This window comes from Hippoglossus stenolepis, chromosome 5, assembly GCF_022539355.2.
Source record: "Hippoglossus stenolepis isolate QCI-W04-F060 chromosome 5, HSTE1.2, whole genome shotgun sequence".
NCBI classification, from domain to species: Eukaryota; Metazoa; Chordata; class Actinopteri; order Pleuronectiformes; family Pleuronectidae; genus Hippoglossus; species Hippoglossus stenolepis.
Genome location: NC_061487.1, coordinates 12794200 through 12815889, shown reverse-complemented (window position 1 = coordinate 12815889; position 21690 = coordinate 12794200). Strand labels below are relative to the sequence as shown.

The 21690-nt window shown below is 39.9% G+C and overlaps 3 protein-coding genes across 3 annotated transcripts; all 3 read left to right on the top strand.

The window, feature by feature from the left end:
- The first annotated feature begins 839 nt into the window (after positions 1-839).
- Positions 840-1954, top strand: LOC118109961 (ribonuclease P protein subunit p25-like protein). The gene has a single exon (XM_035157457.2). It carries the CDS (start codon positions 1243-1245, stop codon positions 1888-1890), a length of 648 nt encoding a protein of 215 aa, XP_035013348.2. The 5' UTR covers positions 840-1242; the 3' UTR covers positions 1891-1954.
- Positions 1955-4863: 2909 nt separating this feature from the next.
- On the top strand, positions 4864-7803 carry LOC118110196 (cytochrome c oxidase subunit 5A, mitochondrial). The gene is made up of 5 exons (XM_035157871.1): positions 4864-5022; positions 5865-5981; positions 6932-7053; positions 7168-7285; positions 7382-7803. Exons 1-4 carry the CDS (start codon positions 4950-4952, stop codon positions 7279-7281), a joined length of 426 nt encoding a protein of 141 aa, XP_035013762.1. The 5' UTR covers positions 4864-4949; the 3' UTR covers positions 7282-7285; positions 7382-7803.
- Positions 7804-9472: 1669 nt separating this feature from the next.
- LOC118110235 (AT-rich interactive domain-containing protein 3A) lies at positions 9473-21596 on the top strand. Its single transcript, XM_035157929.2, has 9 exons — positions 9473-9861; positions 10577-11170; positions 16419-16493; positions 16595-16667; positions 17719-17902; positions 18719-18954; positions 19190-19459; positions 19542-19631; positions 20253-21596. Exons 1-9 carry the CDS (start codon positions 9835-9837, stop codon positions 20390-20392), a joined length of 1689 nt encoding a protein of 562 aa, XP_035013820.1. The 5' UTR covers positions 9473-9834; the 3' UTR covers positions 20393-21596.
- Positions 21597-21690: the final 94 nt, after the last annotated feature.

Below are 21690 nucleotides of genomic sequence, written 5' to 3'. Positions count from 1 at the left end.
TTGGATCACAGACGACATTAAGGGGGAAAAAATGATGTAAATGATGCTGTTTCGAGCTGATTGTGATTGTCTGCGCTCCCGGACACTTGGATGAAGCCCCAGAAACAGTTGTTTTTTTTTACGTTTGAAGAATCGGTCACTGATTTACTTGAATTGTATTGGATTCTGCTGCCACACTGTTTACCCCTGAAACTCCAAAAGTGTTTCGTGGACTCAAACACTTCACCCACCCCTCCATCGGCATAGTGGTGAGTAGATAATGAGTGAATTCTCATTTTTGGGTGAACTATCCCTTTAAGCAGCCGCTCCGAGGTGTGATTGTCTCTGAAATGCCATTGACTCAAATTTACGTAGCGAGCATTTTCTGGGTCAGCCCAGCTGGCGATGGACTGAAGGGAGCAGAGCTGTGAAGTTGCTGGAACAGCCCAAAGGAAGACATTTCTCAAGGACCATATGGCTCTGTGATGATAGTGCAGAGGGGAAGTTGTCTCCAAACACATGATATTTCTGTATATTGGCACAGCTACTGAAAATATTTCTTTATATCTTTACCCCAAAGGAGATTTTTTTCCAGAGGTTGATGAAATATCTACAAAAATGCACATTAAGAAAATCAACAAAGCGTGACAATCACGACCAAATCGTTTGAAACAAAGAATTGTTTCAACTACATGCCTTGTTAAATCTCATTAACTCATGTTTATTCATCTGTATGATTCAAGCAACCATACAGACAAATAAAATCTCTGAGCCCTCGAGGGTTTAACAAAAGCTTCCCCCCCTCCAAAAACCAACAGCCCAGAATGTGACAGACATTGTTAAATGTTGCATGTGCCTTTAAGAGCACTATGTCCCACTCTACATGTCTCGCTCCGAGCCTCATATGTGTTTGTTGGCATCAGCTGTCCTCAGAGCTGAATAGAGCAAGGACATATTTTCCTTCTGTCAATGGGATTAGAGGAAGAAATGCTCTCTTCATTCTGCTGCCTGTCATCTAAGTACTGTGGAGACAAAATGGAAACGCAGTGTAGACAGAAGACAGAAGATCAAGATAAGTCACAAGTTTGAATTTCAAAGCTGCTCAGTTTTTTAGTTTCTTGCACAAATGAATAAGAGGCAAATCTTCAGATCTCGAGGTATGTATGGATATAACCAAGGCTGCAGGCTCAGAGACATCATCCTCAGACATCATCCTCTCCTCAGCATCTTCTTTTGGGGCTTTCTACTAAACCTACGGGTCAGATGAAGAGTTCAAATGCTGCATGCAGCACTGCAATGGAGCCACAGGCTGCATCCCTCAACCCCTGTGTCCCGTCCTCCTCTGTGTCTTCCAAACTTGGCCAGAGCAACTACAGGAGAATCAGCCGCACAGAGGACAGCAGTGTTTATCCCATCCCTGGCCTGGCAGATGACATTCTGCACATGAGAGTGAAAGAGGGAAGCAAGATCCGCAATTTACTGCGGTTTGTGACAGCTCGCATGCACGGGGAGGGGAGAGACAGCGGGACATCTCTGAGGCAGGTGGTCTTCACTGGCTCAGGTAGGGGAGTCACCAAGACTATCACCTGCGTGGAGATCCTGAAACGTAAAGTGGGAGGGCTGCACCAGGTGTCCAAAATCTACTACAAGACAGTGAATGAGGTTTGGGAGAGTCCACAGCAGGGAGCTGCAGGGACAAGCACGCAGAGGACGGTCCCTGCCATCTGTATCCTGCTCTCTAAAGACCCCCTGGATCCCCAGGAGCCTGGATACCAACCTCCACAGTCCCTGGGTGTTCCTGCAGAGGACACAGAGAGACGCAGGGCTCTGCTCAGGCCAGCTCACAGTCCGTCCTCAGAGGACAGAGCCAAGAGACTGTGTCAGGACGACTGGGGCATGTGGTCCCCCTGAACAAACCAGGTCTCACTGCAGATTGAAAATTTCTATTTGTTAGACTTGGTTATTTTATCATGCCTGTCAGCAACATCAAATTTGAAAGAGAATATGAAATAACTGAATTTAAACGTGTATGATTTAATGTTTATGTACAAACAATAAATAGATAAGCATCATAATTAATGTTTGTATGGAGGTTCATTATATAAGAATTATATAATTATAAGGACAACTGGACGAAAAACAATTTTTTTTCGGATAAAGACTTTTTTTTCATTTGAGAGAAAAGTGTTGGATGAAGATGTTACGTTCTGCACAGAACTGATTTTGTTATTGGGAGATGGACAGACATTTTTGCCCTTATTTTTATCAAGAACTATACAAATATAATAAAATGTTATAGGGTGCTGATACTTTACTTTGAACATTTTAACTTTTTCCCATATAATTGTATAGGAGTTGCAGTGGATCACAATTAGCCTACAAATAAGTTATAATTCTGAATTTAAACTTGCATATTTTAATGTTTATGTGGATTAATTATATTATAATTATAGTGTATAGTTAAAAGGACAATTAGAAAACAATACATTTTCCAGATAAAGAATTTTGACTACATTTTTCTGACTTATTTTTAATGAAGAACTACATCTATATAATTATATATTATGGACTGATATTACATTAACATTGCTTTACTTTTTCTTCTTTCTTTCTTTTCTTTATCCATTGTCTTTATTTGTTTGTATTTATATAGACACACACACACACACACACACACACACACACACACACACTGTAATTGTATAAGAGTTGTGAGAATCGATATGTAACTGAAAATAACTCTGAATTTAAACTTCAGCTTGTGATTCCATGTTTATGTAGGTCACACCTACCTCCAAAAGAAAAATTGAAAGACGTTCTATCAATTCATAATCCACAGTATTGCATCAGAATGCAGCTTTACTGAGAATATAAAAACACCATGATATTCTAAATGATTTGTACATACATGCATGTTGAGATTTAAATCAGTCTGTTGCGTCACCAACTTTGTAATTATTATTAGCAGCAATGAGTGTATGGTCATATTCTGATGCCATCAAAGCACCATAAAAGTACACGCAGTTAGTGAAAGCTGTAAATATAAACATCTTTATCATGTTTTCTAACATAATAATGGATGATAAGACAAGAATGTTTTGGTTAAATCTTGACTGATGGATTGGTCATCACTGAAATAAATAAACTAGTTGTGGAAATGAATCCCAGCTTATGTTCTGTGTTGGTAAGTATATATGCATCTTTTATTGGAACAAATACCTTTCAGAACAAATGCAGTTCAAAACAAATCTATGGTTTTAATGCACCTGCACCTAAAACTGTCAGTGATCAGTTGATTTTGGATCCAGGTCACTTAGTCCTCCATCAGTTACACTGACACACAGCACAGTGGGAAATTAGTATTCAACACCACAAGGCTGATAACTGACAGAGTGTAGTTTGTATTATTCAAACCTCTATAAAAAATCGGATATTGCTTCGGGAACTACTGAGTTTAATGGGGTCAAAGGTGAGGAAAGCTGTTTGACGTTGCCGTTGACTACGTGTTTATTTTGGCGATTGCAGTTTGCGGCGCTGTTGAGATCATATCATTATATGAATCAGTGTTGAGTGTCTGGGAAATATTAGAAATACATCTCTGTATAATGTAACACAGTTCAAAAAACAAGTTTAAAGGGACATTAGTGCCGTTGTTAACTAGGTGTATGTGCAAAGATTTCAAGTATAGGTTTAATGTTTAGATTTTTTCTATCTGGCCCCCACAGAGCCCTGATCCCAACATCAGAGGACAATGAAACAGGTAATCCACAGAGGAACTATGGCAAATCTTCCAAGATAAAATGAAAAAGAAAAACTTTACCAATCATGTTGAAAACTGTTGTACAAATGTACCTGAGAGAACTGGTGCTATTTTAACTGCTGTTGATAAAGCGAATGAGAGGAAGAGGAGGCTGCAGTGCGCGGAGATGGCATCTGAGGCAGAGCAACGTGGCTGGAAAGCAACAGTCCCCCCCAGTGGAGGTTGGCGGCAGGTGTTTTATTGCAACATCCACCATCAGGTTGCTCAAAGATCTAGGTATCCGTGGACAAGCCCTGCACCAGACCATAAATGGAGCGACGCCTGCGAGCTAGATCAGGCAGTCAACTCGCGCTGCGCTGCTCCAATCATGTGACATACATCATGTGACATACCTCTCCACAACCATCTATAATACACACCTATTTAAGCAGAGAGACATTTCCCATCATCCCCTTTTGCTCGCACTGCTGCTGCAGTATCGCTACCAGTTGCTTCAGCCCCTCCACCCGCCCCCCCCCCAGCATCCACCTGTAGGCTCCGAAGGGGGTTACAATCGTCACTCCCATCATTCCTGTGTAATCATATGGGGGAGTGACTTAGTTGGAGCCTAGACGCCAAAACACCAAACCTGTTCTACTGCTGCAATAAACGTTTGGACGCGAGTTGTCTGACTGAACTGAAACTTTAGGGACGTCTGAGCGCTGCAGTGGGTCTGGATCAGGAGGAAAGACCCCAAGTGGGCCCCAAGGTGTCAGGGACACACACCCAGGTCTGATCAACCTGTGGTGGGCCTGCCTCATCAAAGGGTGTCATGTGATTTAAAGGCCGAAACACATACTGACACTAAGGTAAACAACTGATGATTCGTCTTAAACATCTGCTGGTGGTTGGCAACTTCACATCAAACTACAGCAGAACACCTTCAAACATACAAGGGATATTCACCATACTGTCATATCCTCTAAAAAAATCAGTTTACCGTATTAATATTAAATCAATTCATTAATAAAGAATTAAGTTGTATTGCCTATAACCTCTGAACAATGTCAAAGTCAGAAGCAGGGGGGGGTCAAAAGTACAGGAAAAAAATATCAATGGGCTGTATTCGCGCATGCGCAGAAGCGGAGCGCGTACGTGCCGGGCTAAGCTAGCTGGTGTTAGCTTCCTCCTGCCAACCGTCACTGATTTGTTTAGCTGGCAGCGCCGCAACATGTTCAGAGCCGCCGTCCGACTCTCTGTCTCCGGCGTCCGGAGTTTAGCCCGTGCGGGGCCCGGATGCCAAGGTACGGTCTCAGCGTGTTTACCACTTACTAATGTTGTTTCGTTATTCAACAGCGTGTTCGATATTTCTAGGAAGCTCTAGCGGAAATTCAAACGTGGCTAGCATGCTAGTGCTAACTCAGCCGGCGTAAGGGTCACTTAAAACTATAAACCTCACCATCAGTGTGTTAATGTGTGTGTCACTTCACGTGTATTGCGGTGTAACAAAGACGCCATACACACAGTTTGACTGCTGGCTGATCTGAAATCAGCCCGGGGTGGAGCGCGGCCGGGTCCATGTCCTTGCAATGACCCGTTTAGAGAGCTCACACTCGGGGCCCTGTAGTTGTGCTTCCGATGCTAGCCGCTAACATGCTAGCTAGGTTAGTAAGGTTAAGTTACTGTTTCCGTGTTCAGCCGACTAGTTAGTCTCTGAGACAGTATCATGGATATCAACCTGTGCTTTGCTGTGGACCGTAACAAACAGGAAATGTATTAATATTATTATTATAGTTTGGGCTGCAGTGATGCTACTAAAGCTTTAAGAAATGAAGAAGTTGAATGAGGCATATATATACATATTGGATATTTACAATCAATGTTGACTTGGTAATCGATTCTCACATTGATTTGAATATATGATCAGGACCATAGTACAGAGAGTGTTTCTTCAGTGTGTTTTCAGCCTGTACGGTCATACCAGGACAGCCACATTAGCTTCCACACAGCATTTGTCCTTTACCTCCTCGCTCACTGTAGATACCCTTCAAGGCACAGTTTGCCCTCCTGCACCACCTGAAACCAGAGGCCGCTGCTTTATTTTAGTGCTGTCATTAACTGTAACTTTTATTGTTTCATTCTGCAGCTCCCTTGGCATCGAGATGTTACTCGCATGGGAAGCAGGAGACAGATGAGGAGTTTGATGCCCGCTGGGTCACCTATTTCAACAAGCCAGACATCGATGCGTGGGAGCTGAGAAAAGGTACGTTAATACAACAGTAGTGACCCTGAACCACTAAAGATGCAAGCCCTGAAAATGATTATAAATTAAGAAGGATTTCATAGTGTCATTGCAAAGTTTAAAGAAGAAGAATGTGTTCCAAGCTATGTTATTAGAATAAAACAGTACTTATTGTGTGTTAAACTGTTGTATTTAGACCTTTCAAACATGAGTTAATTCATAACTGACATTTCCTAAGTTTGAGTACAGATACCAAATTGCATGTTTTGGTATCTACTCAAACTCAAATGTTATCAAACATTCACTTCTAGTAGGTCAGGAAACTAAAACACTAAATTTTATATTCTTCATATAAGAGAAATAATAAAGTACAAATCTGGCATGTGAAGGGTCGACAGAATCAAACATCTCTTCTTTGACATGTTCTTTTACACTTAACACGTTCTACTCCTCGTGGGGTATGGGATGTAGTATCACTGATTGGTCAACGGTGGCACACAAGACACCTAATTATCTGAGGAGCTCATACTTTTTAGGAAAGTTTCCCCGTGCACACTGGCACAATAGTGTACGTGTCACCTGACCGGTCTCCTCAGTCAACCTTGAAAAATAACAAACATGTTTTCCACTGAGCTTTGAAGATCTTACGGTCAGGATGCCCTGACTTGAACAACACATGGAAAAAACTTTTTAGTGGAATTAGCTTATTATTGATCATTTCATACATAGGATTTTTTCACATTAGAATGATGAAGGATATCATCAGCCTTTTACTATTATTAATAATAGAAAACTTTATGTATGTAGCAAAGTGCTTAACAGGAAGAAAAATGGAAATTAAAAGCAGTGAAAATAAGAGAAAGGGGATAATATACAGTTACACAAAAATAAATCCCAATAAAAGTGTTCCAATATGTAAATGTCACTCCGGCCTCTGTTCTCCGATTCAATAGTGTAATTTTCTCCCCCAGGTATGAACACATTGATCGGTTATGATCTGGTACCTGAGCCAAAGATTCTTGAGGCAGCACTGAGAGCCTGTCGGAGGTTAGACGACATGGCCAGCGCTGTCCGAATTTTGGAAGCTGTGAAGGTAAGAGGAAAGCTTCCGAGCTGAGAAATAATTACAGGAAACTTACCCAGCCAACAACTTTGCAGTCATTTCAGTTAATGGTTAATATGATTTACCATTGATTTATTTCTTCAGCACAAAGCCGGACCTCATAAAGAGATCTACCCATACCTGATCCAAGAGCTGCAGCCCACATTAGATGAGCTTGGCGTCTCCACACCTGAAGAGCTCGGCATTGACAAACTTTAAAAGAGTAGGTATTAAATTCAATGCATTTCTTTTTCTCTCTCTCCATCCTCCATGTAAGGTTGCATTTAAAATAAATATTTGTTTGTTTTATTTTTTCCAGATATCAGACGGTGGAGATCCCGAGGATGGAACCCTTGTACTTAAATGTTTGCCTCATATAATACATGTGATATTTAATTTGGCCTTTATTAAGTTCTTTTGCTTGTAAAATATTGATGAACCTAATAAAGGAAAATGTATCTTTATTGAGTGTCATAAGTATTTTTGAAAAATCTGAAATGGTACTAGGACACGGTGAGCAACGCTTGTTTACATGTGGCTTTAATTGGGAGCAGGGCGTCACTTTACACTGCATGTTGTCTGAGTGTGTCTAGACACTCACGAGGGTCCCATTCTGCCTCCAGGGAGCAGCGTTTTCACATGAATGTAAACATCATTCTACTGTATTAGGTTTAGATGGAAACTGTTTTCATTTCAGGGAGAAATTTGCATGCCGATGAAATAAACTTGTTCAAATGGAAATTGGCGTTATGTCATTATCAGCACAACTGGACTATTGCAGACATTTTTAAACAGAAAGCAATTCTTACAGTTCATGGTAAATTGGAAGTAGCTTAGTAGTATTGTCTTTAAATGGACTGGAGGTGACTAGAGTGCTGATGACCCTTGTTACATTATTTATGGAGCTTTAAAAGGCTCTAGTGTCTTCTCTTGAGAGATGATTGCACTCCATATAATAACCAATTCCACATAATGAGGATTCAAACTATTTCTATCAATCATTGATCTTGACACATACCACATGTTTTAGATATTCCTTATATATTCGCTATTACTGTGTAAGTCAATTCTCTGTTTACTTGTTTATTTAAAAAAAAGTCACCATTCTGTCATGCTAAGAAAAGAAAAAAGCTTAATTCAATATTATGTTGGAAACTCAAATACCAACAAGAATGTTCTGCAAAGCATTTTATTATTCCTTGTTAGAAAGTTGAAGTTTAAAGTCAAGCACAGTCTAGGCTTTATATCCTTGCAATGGCCCCTTTTAAAAGCCGTGACTGATCCTTTTTTCTACCAGACTGTGAGAATGAATTGTACTTCCTCTCTAAGTGGCTCCGCCCAGGATGTTATCTTTTCACCTCAGTCTGTTGAAGGATTTCCATGAAACTTGGTGGAAGGATGCAATGTGGGTCAACGAAGAACTTCTCAACATTTCCACTGTTGGGAATATTTCATGGATCTTGAATTGATTAAAATGAAGGGGGCTGTCTGGCCTTGGTGGAAGTTTGCATTCTACTGGGTGTCATGTGTTATGTCTGAAGCTCTTTTATATATAACATACTGAAAGATGTTTGAAACTTTGTTTATCAGATTATGTCAACATACTTGGGCCTTTAATAGAAGGTGGAAGGAATGATAATCACAGACTCCCAGTAAGCACTGTTACTGTTACTGCTCAGAATAGAAGCACATTTTCATTAAGGTGCCAGGATTTTGCCAGGAAGTTGGTATATTAGCCAACAAATAATCAATAAAGACGTATTTTTTTTAGAAGTACAGATATTCTCAGTCTTATTAAACTTATAATATAACTGTGACGTGGCTCCTGGAAAGTGGCTCATTCAAAATAGTCAGACTAAACATTTATATGGTGGCCCCTTGAGTTTATATGGACCCTCTGGGGAATTCACTGACTATTTTAGAACAGATAAAACATATGACCTAAGTCTCACTCAGGCCATTTCACATTTACATCTTGTCTGGACACGTGTGTACTTTCATTTCTGATCATGTCAAACTTCAATTTATTCGTTAATCACACAGTTTAGGATTTTAATACTGACTTCGCAAAAATTTAGACTCTTCTTTTTTATCCATTAAAGTTCTTGAATGGCTACTTCGCTAACATTTAACATTTGAAAAGTGGACTTTACAGCTAGAAGGAATTCCCGTGCACATGTGTGGGTTGTGAAAAGCAAAGAGTAGCAGTCTGTGGACATATGTGGAGGTCAGATCTGTTTGCAGAGTGAATGAAGAGAAGCAGCTCCAGGCTAGAAAAAAAGAAAAAAAGAGTTGTTGTATTTTTAGCAGAGGTCGTGTTACCTCAACAACACACACACACACACACACACACAGAGTAATAAGAGCAGTGGTTTACAGCTCTTTTAGGGTGGGATTTCTTTGAGGAGTGGGCGGATCAGCCCCGCAGATATGTAGGCGAAGAAAAACCCTCCTGCGCTTTTACGCACGGGGCGGGCCTTTCATTCATGCATGTTGGGGGGTGTATGGCACTCCGTCAGAGACAATCAGAGATGTTTGAGTTTCCATGCACAGTGACCAGGGAGGTGAAGCGGCGCACAGCAGTATCACCCCTCCTCCAGCCCCAGCTCCGAGCACACGGGCCTCCACGTCCACACCACAGGGGCGTTTAAATCACAGCCCAGCGCAACTATCTGCTTTTTATCTGTCGAGTTACGAGAAGGAAACTGGTCATGAGATGCGATTTGTTTGCGCCGGACGACAGAAGGAAACACTAGATCAGACCTGTTGGCGATGATGGATTACTCCAAGGCGCAAATGGTGAGTGTCGATGGCTGCTGGGTAAACGCTCCCGCTCGTGTTTGTTACAGTAACAAAGCAAATGGCGATTAATGTAGTGATCATCCAGAGCAGGGCTACTTTCACGGTGAAGTTTGCTCTGCAGTTTTTGTTTAGGGTAATATCGCTTTGACTTCGGGCTTAATATTCGCATTTATCTGTACTTTGGATTAAGTTTATTACCATTCAAAAAAAAATCGACCAATCGATTTATATCAGGAGGCTTTTTCTTTTGTTTTCCCTTTTTAGTCTTATTTATATTTAAGTAGATTTCCCTAAAACGAGGCCTCATGGAATCTTAATGAGAAACATTTGTATCCTGATTTCTTCTCGACTAAATCAATACATTTTCTGTTGATGATTGTCTAAAGGCTTCAAGCTTTGTTTCACTTTAATCCCCCCATTAATGTGCTTTCTGAGGAAAATACTGCCTCTCTTTGGAAAAGTTTCACTTTAACTTAAATATATACATGTTTTCAAAACAACTAGACCATTCGTCATTTTAAATAAAGTTTAGTTCCTGCTTTGGCCTTTTTGTACTTGTTGAATGCAGTTTGCAGTATCCAGTAACTGTGGATCGTTTCCTGCAGCATATGGAAGCAAAAAACAAAAAATAAAACACTTGAACAAGCCGTGAACAACATTTTCTCAATCAAATTTCTCCCATAGTGATTTGTCTTCATTTTATTGTCCATAGTCAAGCTTATCCGAGGAGGGCAGTTCAGCCGGGTTTCCTCAGTCCAGTCCTGCTGGGGTGAAGCTGGAGGCAGTGATGGAACATCTGCAGAGGCAACAAGAAGCCAAACGGGAGATGAACCTGCAAGAGAAGCATCTTCAAGCTCAGCTGCTCTTCGCTCAGCACGCCTCAGCGGCCAGAGCCTCTGTGTTGTTCGGCAAAACGGACGCACAGACTTATCAAGACGCTCAGCAAGCAGCTTTGCACAGCCACCTCAGCAGAATGCATCGAGATGAGGAAGATGAAGACACGGATGAGGAGGAGCAGGAGATGGCTGGGAATGAAGACGATGACGATGAGGAGGAAGATGAAGAGGAGGAGGAGAATGGGCCTCCTGGACAGGCGAAGAAGCCCAGACTCCAGCAGGTTCCTGGCTTCCCCTTCCCTTCTTATTCCACACCCCAATCAGCTGCTGTGAAGCAACTGTCCGAATCGCCACCTCTAGTAGTAAAACAGGAGCGTGAGGAGAAGGAGCTGCTGTCTCCTGCAGGTCCGCACGCCTTCACTTCGCCCAACGGCTTCACTGACTGGGGCTACGACGAGCCAATGAAACAAGTAAGTTACCGAAATCAAAGAGTATATTGTGATGTCCTTTCATAAATCACAGGTCCATCCAATCCATTGCCTCATCTGAGTACACTCTACACACTATATTTCCATTTTTAAGCAGCCACAGCCTCATTCAAAGTTTTCCAGCGTGAAGATGAACATATGTGACTCTGATCTTCAGTTTGTGTATCTTCTGCCTCATGTTATTAATTGTTGCCGGCTTCCTGCTGAGTCAGGCTGACCACTCTACCTGCTGTTTTCTCAGCAGTGGAGAAAGCCGGCGTGCCCCTTTGGCAATGTGCCCAAGCTTGATAGTGTTGAGGCCAATTACCGGCCGGGCCAGAGGTCCCTGCTTCTGCCGTACTCCAACTCATGTCTCACACTTTCAAAAACGCGTTCTCGCCCCTGCCAGAGCTAATTGGTCTTGGCTCTGGTCCAATGCTAGCTGTTCAGAGAAGCTGGTTCAGGACGGACAGAGACGGAGCGGGGGATTAATGAAATGGCCTCAAGCCGGTTTTTATGGTCATGGTTTGCTTTGGGGGTTAACTGTGGTGTGAGGAATTTCTGGGTATGGTGGAGGATTCCCCCCCCCCCCCCTCGTAATATCGGCCACGTCTCCTTTAAACATGTAAAAATAACCTGCATTAAACATGAGATCCTGGAGCCAGTATTTACGAGCATGTTTTCCAGCAGATGTTTAACTACTTACAGGAAACGGAGGGTCTCCTCGTGGATTCTTTTTCTCCTTTTATGGGGGCTGATGTGTGTGTGTGTGTGTGTGTGTGTGTGTGTGTGTGTGTGTGTGTGTGTGTGTGTGTGTGTGTGTGTGTGTGTGTGTGTGTGTGTGTGTGTGTGTGTGTGTGTGTGTGTGTGTGTGTGTGTGTGTGTGTGTGTGTGTGTGTGTGTGTGTGTGTGTGTGTTTCCCTTGAAAAGGCCCCACTTCAATACAATGCATTATGATTAATGAGGCCTGTGGGCAGAGGGTCGGCTGCGTGAGTGCCTCACAGCATACCAGCAGGCAACTGCCCATAACGTTTACTTACAGTAGTTTCAGTGGAGCAGAATGAGCTTCTGTTTTCTGTTGCCAAGAGTTTGTTGTGGTTGTTTGTTATTTAGAGATATTTTAAGCCTATATCTGTTGTGTCTTTTCCCCCTCTATTCTCTGATTGTTGTTTTTTAAATATTGTGTGGAACTACGGGTCCTTTTTTATATATTTAAGAGCCGTGGTCACCAATGCGGGTCATTAGTCATTTAAAACCTCAACAAGGCCAGATAATTCACCGCTGACGTAGCTCAGAGGATAGCTTTGCATAATTTAGCCGTCGCTTGGCAACACTAAATGGCAGGTTAATTCAGCCGCAAGTAATCAATACATTATATACAACTGCATTGAGAATGTGTTTCCCTTTCCTTCAGTGCAGCACACAGAACCATGAGGGAACACAACGATGAGATGTGAGGATTTAAGGCATAAATTTAGTACCTCTGTGTTTAGGCCTGTTTTTCCAAATCTGCATCAACATGTCAAATGTTTCATTAACTCTAATTCATCATGTGAAGAAATAGCAGGTGATGTGTCAAGAATAGATTAACGAACACCTTCATATGTAGTCAGATTATCTTTTAGGAATTTCTCTCAATCCTGTTAACCATTATATAACAGTTAGATGTAAAAGTAGCCAGGGCCTGTTTATCATCACTAACCAGGGAACATTGAGCATAACAAGCCATCTACGGCACCTTTAGCAGATAAAAGAAACAAATATTTGTATTTTTAAGATTGAATTTCAAAGCTAGATTCCTTTTGTTGTTTTACCACAAACTTATCTCATGTGAAATCCATGGAAATAAGTTAACTTTATTACAAATAGTCTTCTTAGTCATTCTTTCCAAGTTAATGAGTGCCTGGTTTAGATTTATGTGATTTTACTTGTCTCTCTGGTTTCCGTACTTTTTTTATTTTCTCTTTTACACTTGCCAATCAGACCTCTGTAGTTAGTCATGGTCCTGCTGTACAAGCTGGACAGCCATTGTTCACTCCTTGTGTGCGGTCTGACTGTAAAAGCCCTTAAATGTAGCATGGGCGGGGACAAAGGGCCCAATGTCCACTGGCAGACTAAGCCCCTGGCTCAGCGAGGGGCCAGATAAATGATCTTGACTTGTTCGGGTGACTAAAGGCTCAATAATTTGATTTGGATTAAACATTTGGTCCCCCTGCTGTTGCATTGAAATTTGGTGAGGGATAAGTTTTCACTGTTGCTCTGCTGGAATGATTTTAATGAAGCTCATTATAGGAGGACGTTTCCAGTTACCGTTAATGCATGGAGCATTTTAATCGGACATTTCCAACACAGTGTGAATTATTTTTTATCAATCTTGTCTAGTTAAACAGACACACTTTAAAGATCTGCTTTTATGTGGAAACATACATTATCTTGATAATATGTAATTTAAATACATAATATCACCTAAAGCCTAATAAAAAAAAAAAGGCCTTTTTAACGAAACAAAAGAAACCTTTTCCTGACCTACATACTGAATAGTATCAGGATTCCCAGGGTTGGATGTGTGAAAGCTCTGTGAGCAATTAACTGAAAGCTCTTTGTTAATAGATCCACAGTAGGTCTCACTTGCTCATCAATAAGGGGGGGAAGGGTTTTTATTTCCATTTGATGGTGAAAAGACTGGCATGTTTATCTTCCCTCACATCAATAGGCTCTCTGCTCTGGGAGTCCTTTTTATTAGAAATCGTAAGTTGGCGCTATTACATGTGTCAACAGCTCTGCCACCTCAGACAGAGATTTGTCTGTAAAGTGGATACAGAAAGGAGCAGAAAATCATTTCCCAGAAAGAAGTTCTTAGCCCTCTCTATGTTTATTTACACTGAATCAAACAAAGCCAGCATGTTACTGCCCCCATGTGTGATTTTAGATAGAGTCAGAGGTGCGATGTGTAACACAGCAGTGTCAGCGTTTTCCCCACCATGCTACCTCTCCCCTTTATTCAGCCCTGCGACTAGAGACTATACCTCTGCTGTCGCCAATAAAGGCAGATCAGCAATGTCCCCCGATTACGTGTTTGTACCTTTTTATACAAAGTGAGGCAGAATTACGGTGCAACGTTTCCCGCTGTGTGAAGGGGACTGTTGTTAAACATGTGTCTGATGGAACAGCGGGGCCTAAATAAGCCACACTTATACCCCAGCTTCTGCAGTAGTCAGGGGTACATGGACGTATCTTTGAGTATTTCAAATAATTAAAAAAGCATAACTGGAAAAATATTTAGCTGTAATACTTGTTTTGTATTTTAAGCTTGCTAGCAAGTGAGCAGACAGGTTGAACTGTTTGAAAAGCAAAAAGAAAATATGAAAACTAAGGTTAAATGCTAAAGGTTAAAAGTAATTAAGTGTTTAAAATGCTTAGCTACAAGTGGATAAATGTTAAAATATTTGCCTGCTGGATAAACATTTGAAATTGTTAGATAAAAGTAAAGGATTAATAGTAATAATAGATTAAAGTTGTGAAGCTAGATGGTTAGATATTTAGCTAAAAGTATTGGGTAGTTCAAATCATTAGTTAAACATATTTGAGTAGATATAAATAGTTAAGACAGTTAGCCAAATACATTGGATAAACAATTCAAATACTTAGTAAATGATTAAGTAAATGATAAATGGTTGAAACATATAAAAGTTATGAAGCTAGATTGTAAGAAAGTTAGCAACAAGTATGGGATAGTTGAAATAGTTCGCTAAACATATTGTATAAATAGTTGTTAATTAAGTAATTGATGGTTGAAATAGAGCAAAGTTAAGAAACTAAATGGTTGTGTTGCTGGCTAAAATGTAGTCATACATTATTTAAATGTTGCAAATAGTTTAAACTGATGTTTTGCTTAAGGTAAAGATAATAGAAAAACAGTAATGACTAAAAGGTATGAATAATAGTTAACGCAAGCTATTGGATAAATGGTTACACATAAATTAAATCCAGTTTAAACTTTGTCCCACAAAACTCTGGTAGGACTGTGCAGGGTCACATCTGACAAAGGTTGGGAACCACTTTACATCGTCCTGCAGCTGTTGATTGTGTGTCAGCATGTGCTGGTTAGATTGTGTTTATACTATAAACACAAGGAGAGTTACAGCTGGACTGGAAGTTAACAGTTAATAGGTTCCTGTATATTTAACAGCTCTAAGTTTATAGTTAACAGCACCAGATGGGATCAGGCTGCTGTGCCAAACACGTAGTGAATTTGTTTTAAGAATAAAATGTACATTTAAATAAAAGAATTAAGTGAAGTCATTGTGAGGGGACAGCAAGTAAAGACAAAAACAGTCTATTATTTTGATTAACCACAAAGCACGATATATGAAGCATTTGATCCTTTGACAAACTAAAACATGATTTGTTGTCTAGAATACACATGCTTTGTTTTGACATTAAACACGAGCAGGAGCTGAACGACATGTAAGCAATGTCCTTCACATGCCCACAGAAAACAAACCAGTAATAGATATCCAAAAAGAAAACAAAGATGTCACGGGGCTGCAACTAGATCCTTACTAGTAGTAAAATAAATAAATTGCCTTGTCAGTTTTGAGCACCCATAGCAGGGATACTAGAAAAACACATCAACAACTTAGTGTAATTGTAATGACGGACTGTTTTCTTCCCATCATGTTTGATTTTCAGACTTGCATCATCGTGCAGCTCTTGGTTTGCGGAACAATAACTCCTCAGCATGTTTTTCCGCACAGTTGCACACACACACTGCCCTCCACTCACATTTTTAACCTTTAACTGTCATTTTAAGGGGGGGAGGTGTGGGAGGAATAACATGTCACATTAAACTACCTAATGGGCATGGGGCCTTTCATTATTCTCTGGATGCTGTTCATTAATCTCCATTTTACTGAGCCCAGCCTTTTACGGTTGGACACTCTGACGGTGGTTTGAGTGCTGGACGCAGGAATTTCAGATTCTGTGAGGAAAATGTAAACAAATATTAATTGGAGGATGGATACAACATCCCAATGTTTTATTTGATTTATTAAACTCTTTAATAATCCCATGTCTCTATATTGCATGTCTGGTAGTCTGTGTATAAAGTTCCATCCTCTACAGCACATTACTCTATGCCCATTCATTTTGGTCTGAGGCCTTTGGAAAATAACCTCTAAACCAACCAGCCGCGAGACAATATGGAGGACAAACTGCCAACTGATGTTTTTCTCCGTGTGTGTTCTTACAGAGAGGAAGTGCTATCTGGGCCGAGGAGACAGACGGAGGGAAATTGAGAGGAGAACCATCCAGGGACTTTGCCAAAGTGAGTAGATTCAGCAGATGTATGTAAAAAAGAAAAAGCCTGAAATAATCCGAGGAAAATTTGATTAGCTTGTTGCTGATGTTTGTTTAATTATTTTTCAGCTTTATGAACTGGATAATGACCCACAACGAAAGGAGTTTCTGGATGACCTCTTTGTCTTTATGCAGAAACGTGGTAAGACCCATTGATTTTCATACATTTATACTACATTTATTTAGTTTTTCTTTGTGGACCGTGAAGCTTCTATCTGTGTTTCTTTCTTACATTTTAAGTTCATGTCTTTGTGGATCCATAAACTAAGTCACTCTGTTCTTTAGCACCAGGGATTTGTATTGTCTGCTGTTCAAGTTAAACTGCAAGTGAACTCTGCATCATACCACAGTATAAACCCTCCGTCATTGCTATTTAAATTTATGAAATTTTTATCATGAAAATCAAAACTTGAAAATGTAAACTGGTGTGAAATTTATACTGTGTATTTATTTAGGTACTTTTGTTAGAATTATTTCAAATTAGGACGATTCCCCATTTTAAAAGCCATTTAGATCTAAATTACACTGAGATTTATCTAAGAATTGCAAAGTAACTGATCTCTGATTTTGATTAAAAACTCAATAATGTGAAATTTTCCAAAATAAACCATATTTAACTGAGGCAATTATAAGAGAAATATAAATATACCGGCCCATAAACAATGTACTCTTTTAATAGCTTTAATCATAACGTTGTTTAGTATTGCCAAGTTTGCTGCATCTATAGGACATTTGTTTGACTGGAAATTGTACGTGTTAACCGAACAAAGCTAAAACCAAGTTTCTTTCCTCATGTCTGTGGCATGTGTTCCTCTTAAGCACAAAGTAATCTTACCCCTGCTACTGCTTTTTAGCCTCCTTCATTAATTGGCTTTTCTCCAAATCAGGATTTGAAAGGTTGCCTGTCATCCTGGTGATTGGCAGACACGGCTGGCTCTGAAATGACTCCGCCTCCTGTACCGCAATCAATGCAGCAACAAGGCTGCTGTTGTGGAATTATCCCAACCCCCCATCCCTCTGAAATAGGCTTCATTAGTCGGCCCACATAGATTATACATGCTAAGCCATATTGCTTAACGTTAACCTCGGGTACTCAGATGAGACTGACCCCTTCTTCCTTGTGCCTTTTACAAAAAGTAGAAAATAAAAAAACATCACCATTTTTCATTGTGTGTATCCTCCCGTCTATTCAGGAACTCCTGTGAACCGCATCCCCATCATGGCAAAGCAAATTCTGGACCTGTACAGGCTTTACAAGCTCGTGACAGAGAAGGGAGGCCTGGTGGAGGTGATCAACAAGAAGATCTGGAGAGAAATCACTAAAGGTCTCAACCTCCCCACGTCAATCACCAGCGCTGCGTTCACCCTCCGCACCCAGTGAGTGACTCTCAGATTATTAACACAACTATTCATTAAACTGAAGCTTTTCTGTTCAATCATCAGAAAACCAGAGGAGCAAAAGGAGCTCTTGTATGAAGAAGTAGACTCAGTGTCAATGGAAAAACTGTCATCTAATAGCTTGTCAAAATGAAAAATGGTTTGATATCCTATATATATTTTTTGAAAAATAATTGCTTTATTACCTCTGGCCTGACGTTTTCAACTTATGAATAATGACAATAATTGAAAAAATAATGACAGACTCTATTAACTTAGGTCTTAATTGCTTCATCTAGAACATGGTGCACCCTTTATGAGCCTAGCAGCACCAGCTGTGTCTTTACATCAATGAATTAATGTGTTTATTAATTTTATTATACTTTTAATATTATTGTATTTTAATAGTTTACAAGAGAGACATGGATTTGTCTGAGTTATTACAGTATGATTTGCTGTTAGCTATGTCATATTCCAAATAATCAAATATTACTATTTAAATGATTGATACGTTTGAATCACTAACCAAGGACCATAAACTGTTTATACTAATTCATTCATTAATGCAAATGAAACCCATGGGAGTTTCTCATTCTTTAGGATTAGTTTGGAATTGTTTTCATTTAATATGAGCAGCTGTACAACATGTGACAGTAATTTTTAAAAATTCACATTGTACCCTCCATGTTGGATGAAACTATAGGATATATCAAACCCATATACCTGTAATTAAAACCGGCATACATTATTAAGTGCAGCTTGTTTCTAAATCCGTTTTACAAGGATCCATTAAATGTTAAAATCCTTTCATTGCAGGTATATGAAGTACCTGTACCCGTTCGAGTGTGAGAAGAAGCGTCTGAGTTCTCCCGGTGAGCTGCAGGCCGCCATCGACAGCAACCGCAGAGAAGGCCGACGTCCCAGCTACACTAACAGCCTGTACCGCTACTCTCCCTCCCCGAGCGCTGCTGCTCACTCCCTGCTCTCCTCTCCCACGGCTCTACACAACAACCTGAACTCATCCGCTAGTCCAAATTTAAAGAGAAACCCAGGTATGACATTATCAAAGTTATTATTGTCTCCTAAGAAAACCATCTGGTACTTAAATTATCTGCGTTTATGTTGAAAATTTTAGATCTCCCCCACACAATGAAATTGAGATTTGTTTCGATATAAATGCAGTTTACACAGACAGGATTATTTTTCATTTATCATCTTATGATTTAAAATTATTTCTTGTATAAATATTATCAATTTAAAATTATTTTCACTTTTCTTTTCAATCAGATGAGAGCCTCACCCCTCTAATACCCACTCGGCTGCCCATGGCTCTGGCCCTGGGGCAGCAGCAGCAGCTGGCACAAGCCGCCACATTGGAGCATCTCAGAGAGCGGCTGGAGCGAGGAGCTGCCGCCGCCGCAGCCGATGCTCCAGAGAAGAAAATGATGCGTCTGGCGGAGGAGCAGCAGCGCCTCATGCAGCAGGCGCTCCAACAGAACCTCCTGGCCATGGCCTCTCACTTCAACCCAATGAACCTCAAGCTTAACAATGGACACGGTGGGTTGACCGAACTTTACAGACATTAAAATTAGTAAACATGAAGAGTCAATTAATTTGAGTTATTGTTGTTCTTCCACAGAGAGCAAACAGGACTTGTCTCTGAGTATCTCCACTAATGGAGCCGCCAGTATCAGTATGTCTGTGGAGGTCAATGGAACTATTTACTCAGGTATGTGACGTCTTTCAGTTTTAAATGGAAACAGTGTTTTTTTTTTCTTATAAATTCCAAAAGTAGTGAGGAAATGTTTAGGGGATTTATTTCTACTGAATTAATCATTTAATTTGTCAAAATTAGAAATTTTAATTGTATAATTTACTAATACATATTTCATACCATCTTTAAGTCATTTTTATTGTGAAAACGATGCACATTTTTAAATGAGAATGCACTTTACTCTCAGTTTACTCCTTTTTCTACTTAAAAGAGTAGTTTAAAATTTTTGGGAAATATTCATATTTTCTTTCTAACTAAAAATTTGGTTGGAAAATGGACATCAGTTTAGTATCTATGCATAAAGTAGCCTATGTAGCTACATGATTAGCTTAACTCAGCATATATATAGGAAAATAGTCTGGCTCTTTTATTAAAAAAAAGATAATAGTTTTCAATATTTTCATGAATTCCTCTGTACATAGAGCAGTTAATATAAAGAGAAGGACGATAAATTCTACACTGAACTTTGCCTGGAATATTGTAATGTCTGCAAACACAACAGGCTGAACACACACGGCATGTTTTTAATCACTATTGTTTTTAATAGTAATCCTTCCTCTGATCATTTGATTGTAGGAACGCTGTTTGCCCAGAAATCTGCTGCTGCCGTGGCGTCGCAGGCTGTGACTCTGGCAGGAACCAGTGGTTTCAGTGCCCTCTCCTCCTCACACAGCCCCTCGTCTTCATCATCCACCTCCTCTAAGGGACCAAATTAAGGTTTACTGGCTTTTAGATCTGACAAAAACAACTACCAAGTGTACCTCTCTTGTTAGACAACTCTGTGAACTTCGTAGGGAAATCAGCCGCAACACATTCCACCATAGTTTTTCCATTACTCTGACAGCGTAATGTGCTCGTCAATGGGACACTGGTGTTTGACCAGACTGACTATAATGTAGAATTGAATCACAGTTTACCTTAGTGCCTGGCAGAAGCTTCTTTTTCAAATGTACTGACACTCATGTGTAAAGGGCTTTACATGGTTTGTTTAGAAGTGTCTTTAGAGCAGAAAAGTGCACAATGAGAAACGATTCCAACAGGTTTTTTTCTTTTGATGTCGGCTGCATTTGTAGCTAATCATCAAACAGGTCTGTAGCTGCCCTCTTTCCTTAGTCCTCAGTAGATCAGTGTGGTTGCCAAAGTGCAGCTAGTGAAGACCAAAAAGCTCTATTTCAGTACCATAGGTTTAATGATTATCAAAGGTTTCCACTGAAGCCATTTTTGTTTTTTATTTTACTGTTGGCAAACATTTGGTTTAATTTCAGTGGAAGCGTGTAGTTTGTTGTCTGCTGTAGTATTTACTTAAGAATCAAATGCAATTTAAAAGAAATTGGTTGATGGTTGGTTGGATTTTTTCTTTTTGTAATGTATTTTTTTTAATTTAATCATTTGGCCTGGCCTTAAAAAGTGCAAACATGTATCAGTTTTGAATCAAAGGCAAATTTTGGAGGACAAGGTTCCTGCAGCGAGATGTAGGCCTATGTTAGAAAGAAGTGATAAAACATTTACCTCATTTGACTTCCCATGATTGTAAGTTTCGTGGGAGTTTGTTCTGGACTCAGGAATGTCCTCTGGACTTGTCACTGTTCCATCTCATAATATATTGCTGTGTTGTATTTGTATAAACGTAAAGAATGTATCATTAATGACCTCAAGCTTTTGACAAGTGAACACTGAAACAGTGCTACCTCACTCTTCTAGAGAAATATGCAATAGTTATTGCAGCATGTGTTGGTTTAGCCATCTGCTGAAATAGACTGCATGTGGACAATCAAGTAGACATATCACTGCAAACAAATGTCACTGTGAACTTGGCAAAAAAATCAAAGTTAATGTTAAACTCTGTTTTGGTATTGATTAACATATTTCCTGGACATGTGGCCATGAGGAATAAAGAAATCGTGTGTGCTGTTGACAGAATGTGTCCTGTTGTCATTTAAGATATTGCAATGGGTTTCAGTTTGAACGGATCTCTAATAGTATCTCTAATAAGTAAAAGCATATTAGAGCAAGT